Raw genomic sequence first — 4,201 nt, 5'->3', positions numbered from 1 at the left:
ATCCTCCAGCTGCGGGTGCTCCTCCTCATTGGCATCCTCCAGCTGCGGGTGCTCCTCCTCATTGGCATCCTCAAACTGCGGGTGCTCCTCCTCATGGGCATCCTCCAGCTGCTGGTGCTCCTCCTCATGGGCGTTCTCCTTGTCTTCACACTCCTGCTCTTGTAGGTAATCCTGGCGTTTCACGTCTGTTTCAGATTTTTGTTGCACCAAGGATGCAGCCATAATGGCCTCTACATTTATTGATGGGACATCGTCTTCCGTGGTCGCCTCGGAAGCCACTTTGTGGGTTGTTTCTACCAGTGCTTTACACACCTTACCCTTGGATTCAGCGGCCAATTGTCCGTGCGAGGCGAACAACACTGAAGAAGGTAATTTAGATAGACAAGGTGCTACAGTTGAGTTGCGCGAAGACAATTTTCGGGGTGTGTGATACCCATTCTCTAGTTGGCTCTCATCGGTGAGCGCCAAGCTACCCTTCAACTCGTCAGGTACGTGCATAGGGCGGCTTCCCAGCGTCATCTCGGTGCTCACAGTTTTGTTACCTAGTGCATGCGTTTCGCTAGGGGCAATAAAATGTCCAACTTCATTCTGGACGGTATTATCTGAGGATGTAAGGGGCTGTGTCGACGCTGAGTTACGCTTCTGCAAGGCTTTGGTCGCAGACTCGGAAGCAGAAACAGCGGCTGCAATGGCGCGTCGCATGGCCTCTGACTCCAGCGGAGCGATGATACGAAGTGAAAGATTTATGGCGGGTTTGCCGCCATTGTCCACCATCGTCTCCTCACGACCAGCGCCGGCCTGAGCTCCCTTGAATGGTGGCGTCGGAAGCTCCATTGACGCAATGACGGCCTCTCGCTGCTGTGCTTCCTCCCAGAAGCGTGTCGGAATCTCTGCCAGGGAGCGAGGCTGTCCCAGCACAAAGGTTGCAGGTATCTTTGCCTCCGCCGCTACACTTGGCGCCACGACCGGTTCCACAGCCCAGCGCGAGGACTGCGGCACACGCACACCACCCAAAACAGACTGCATTGGCAGTACTGGCATCACCTCGCGAAGGTGCTCAGCCCAAAGCCGCCGGTCTCCCTCGCGGCAGTACAACCATTCCTCTGCTATTTTTTCACTGGTATTACATTTCCTGCCGGAATCCATGGAAAGAGTGGCACCCCCATCAACACCGCACTTCACCTCAGGCTTCGGCGTATCGATCAAAGATATCGAATTGCTGACAGCAGTAGCATGAACAGTTGAAGTACTGTCTCCGCTGCCGTAAACCAACCCGTCTGAAAAAACTAATGCCCCTGACAAGTTGCGTCCATCCTCCCACACGCCACGGTATTGGCCACCGCCTCTCTCCGCAGTAAAAAACAATGTTCCGTGACCATGCATGCGGCCATCCTTAAACGCACCAACATAGGTGTCACCATTAGCAAAGGTGTAGACACCTTGTCCGTGGAAACGTTTCCCGTCAGGGGTCATCTCCCCTTGATAGCTGCATCCCGTGTAAAACATAGATTGTGGCTAGCCTCCACGTGTCCACTGAATCAAGATAACACCCAATATTAATAATTTTGTTTCGCCTTCCTCTGTATAATTGACTCTGTCTTGCTTTAGCCGGTGTGTTCAAATGTGGCTTACCAATAAAACACATGTATGGGGGTCAAGGGAAAAGAGGCGAGACATTTTACTAGGTCCATTGATGCACATAAACAGACACAAAGAAATACAGTGACTCACGTCGCATAGCCAAGAAACGATAAAAAACATATTTGTGCGAGCGATCAATGTGCATACATGTATGTGTCTGTGGTATGTATCCACGTGTATACAGGTGATTTGCGTACGTGTATACATTGCACGTGGACAGATATCTATGTGCGTTGTATATGTATGCATTGAAGGTATCACTAAAACCCAAATTACACATGAAATAACAGCAACAACAACAAAAAAGCAAAAAAAAAAAAAACAAGAGACTAAAAAAAACACAAACAGAACTACACCCAGCACTACCAGTTTGGCCATCAAAAATCTTCTCCTCTTGCCTCTTGTTCGCCCGTGTACTCCGTTTATAATCGCAGAATGAGGAAAATAATAAAGAGAAAGTCGGTTGCAATACCGCCCCCACACCATCTCCCCACCCTGACAACTCACATGCACATACAACTTCATACACACAAACGTATTCACACAGGTACCTATTTGTATATTTACTCTACATGCCAAGCACCTCTGGTATGACGCCAGTCAAACAAAAAGAGAAGAAAGGCCAGTCGCCACAATTAAAGGTAACGATTGCGCAACTAACTGAAGTGGTGGGAAGGAGAAACAGCAACAACAAAAAGTAATCATTGCAGAAAAGCAACAAAGGAAACAACAAGTAGCACCCAACAAATGTAGCGGTGAAGAAGAAACTTGCAACCAGCTTCTACTACTACCATCACCGCAGTGTGCCTCCCAGTACAGCCGCTACTTCCGCCTCCGCCGCACGTACATGCCTCCAAAAGCGCTCTCAATGCTGTATGTCATGTACAGAAATCCATCAATGTCCTTCCTCTGCGCATAGAGGTCGCCAACGCAGGCACTATTTGGTAAAACAGCATCATCTATAAACAAAAAAATCGCCTGTTCTGCATCAAGCACCAATCGACCACGCAAAAGAACCATGAGCTGCTGCATGGATGCATCGCCAGGCACGAGAAACTTGCTACAGTCCAAGTCTCGCAGTACACGACAGCGCTCTGAAATTGGGCCCGCATTCAGCGCCGTGTCACTTGATGCAGGTTCACAAACGATCGGAATGTGCTGCGGGAAGCGCTCACGGACGGTCGTCACCTCCTTCTGGCGCTCAGCAAAAGTGTGCATGCGCTGATAGCAATATCTGCGTGGCATGCTTCGCAGAGCGTTCAGGAGAACAAAGCGCAAAATAATAACAATAAAGGAAAAAGGTGCTGTTAGGAATTGTATGGACGTAGATATTTGTACAGAGGCAAAATATGGCCAGTAATGGTGTCCGTAGCTGCTAATAGTGGAGTTGCTCGCCCGTTACCGGTCACTACTTTCCAGAAGAATGAGACAAAAGCACGGGACAAAAATGGGTAGGAGCGAACTTACTGAAGCACGGGAGAGAACGAGAAATAGGCAGTGAGTGAGAGGATGAACAACACAAGAGCGATGTGGTGCCGTGCAATGGTCACCGTGAGACTATTTGTACCCCGCCCCTGCCCGTTATGCTGCGGGAAAAGTACGAAGAGGCGGGCCACGGCGGCAAAACTGAAACCTTCACGTAAACAAGGGAGCAAGTGGGGGAACAAAAGACGTAAAACATAAGTTGGGCTTAGATGCAGTGTCAGCTGAGAGAAACCCCTTCACACACACACACACAGACAAAAACAACACAAAAAAAAGGGAGAAGAAGGGGGCAGATGTTGAAACAAAGAGGGAGAACGGGGCTACCGAAGGAGGAAAAGCATGAAAAGAAAAAAACGGCATGATGGAACCCTCCGCCCATCTCTCACACCTCCGTCAAAAACACATACACCCGGCCAAACAGGCAAGGGATTCATAACGCATTGAAGCCGAGACAGTTTATTAGCACCTCAACGTCACGCATCCTCGGAGCTCCCGTCTCCTTTTCCCCTTATCCCTAATATTCGCATTGTTAGGATTTTTTTTGCTCCAAAGTTTCTTTTTACCCCTGCATCACACCCTCTCTCTCCCTCCTGTGCATAAACGCACTGACAAGGAGGGGATGAAGGGCGAGGGAAAGAGTGTGTGTGTGGCGGTAGCCACGGGCGCCACTGTAGGTGGGCGTCCGGTTGCGGACGCACTGCAATAAATACCACTCGCACCCACCCATAAACGCCTACACACAAAAACAAAACAAAGCAAAATAAAAGGGGGAACCGGTTAAAATCAACTTATACACACCACGAAGGAGGATGGCCATACATTCATCCAGCACCAGGCATAAATCATAGCGGAAGTTGCAGTGAAATCGGAAAGGGCAGAAAGAGAAAGGTAAAAATACCTAAAAGAGAGGTAAAGAAAAAAAAAAGGCGTGGTCATGAATAGACGCCTGCACAGATGAATTATAAAACAGCACGTCATATATATATATATATATATATATATATATATATAGAGAGAGAGAGAGAGAGAGAGAGAGAGGAGAGTAGAGACGACGACCAACCAACCTATACTACTA

The 4,201-nt window shown here is 48.7% G+C and overlaps 2 protein-coding genes across 2 annotated transcripts, besides 6 other annotated features; both read right to left on the bottom strand.

Annotated features, from left to right (window-relative positions):
* On the bottom strand, positions 1-1,506 carry TraAM80_09095 (uncharacterized protein; the record flags this gene model as incomplete). The annotated part of the gene is made up of 1 exon (XM_029385799.1): positions 1-1,506. A coding segment is annotated over one exon (1,506 nt), but the record flags the coding sequence as incomplete, so codon positions are not given.
* Positions 1,507-1,923: 417 nt separating this feature from the next.
* Positions 1,924-1,932: a microsatellite.
* Positions 1,933-1,986: a microsatellite.
* Positions 1,987-1,996: a microsatellite.
* A 467-nt stretch (positions 1,997-2,463) lies between these two features.
* Positions 2,464-2,886, bottom strand: TraAM80_09094 (microtubial binding protein; the record flags this gene model as incomplete). Its single annotated transcript, XM_029385798.1, has 1 exon — positions 2,464-2,886. One exon carries the CDS (start codon positions 2,884-2,886, stop codon positions 2,464-2,466), a length of 423 nt encoding a protein of 140 aa, XP_029234371.1.
* Positions 2,887-3,363: 477 nt separating this feature from the next.
* Positions 3,364-3,394: a microsatellite.
* Positions 3,395-4,102: 708 nt separating this feature from the next.
* Positions 4,103-4,137: a microsatellite.
* Positions 4,138-4,175: a microsatellite.
* Positions 4,176-4,201: the final 26 nt, after the last annotated feature.

Source organism: Trypanosoma rangeli, assembly GCF_003719475.1.
Source record: "Trypanosoma rangeli strain AM80 chromosome Unknown Tra_15.4_contig_00512, whole genome shotgun sequence".
NCBI lineage: Eukaryota > Euglenozoa > Kinetoplastea > Trypanosomatida > Trypanosomatidae > Trypanosoma > Trypanosoma rangeli.
This window is presented reverse-complemented; position numbering and strand designations above follow the sequence as displayed.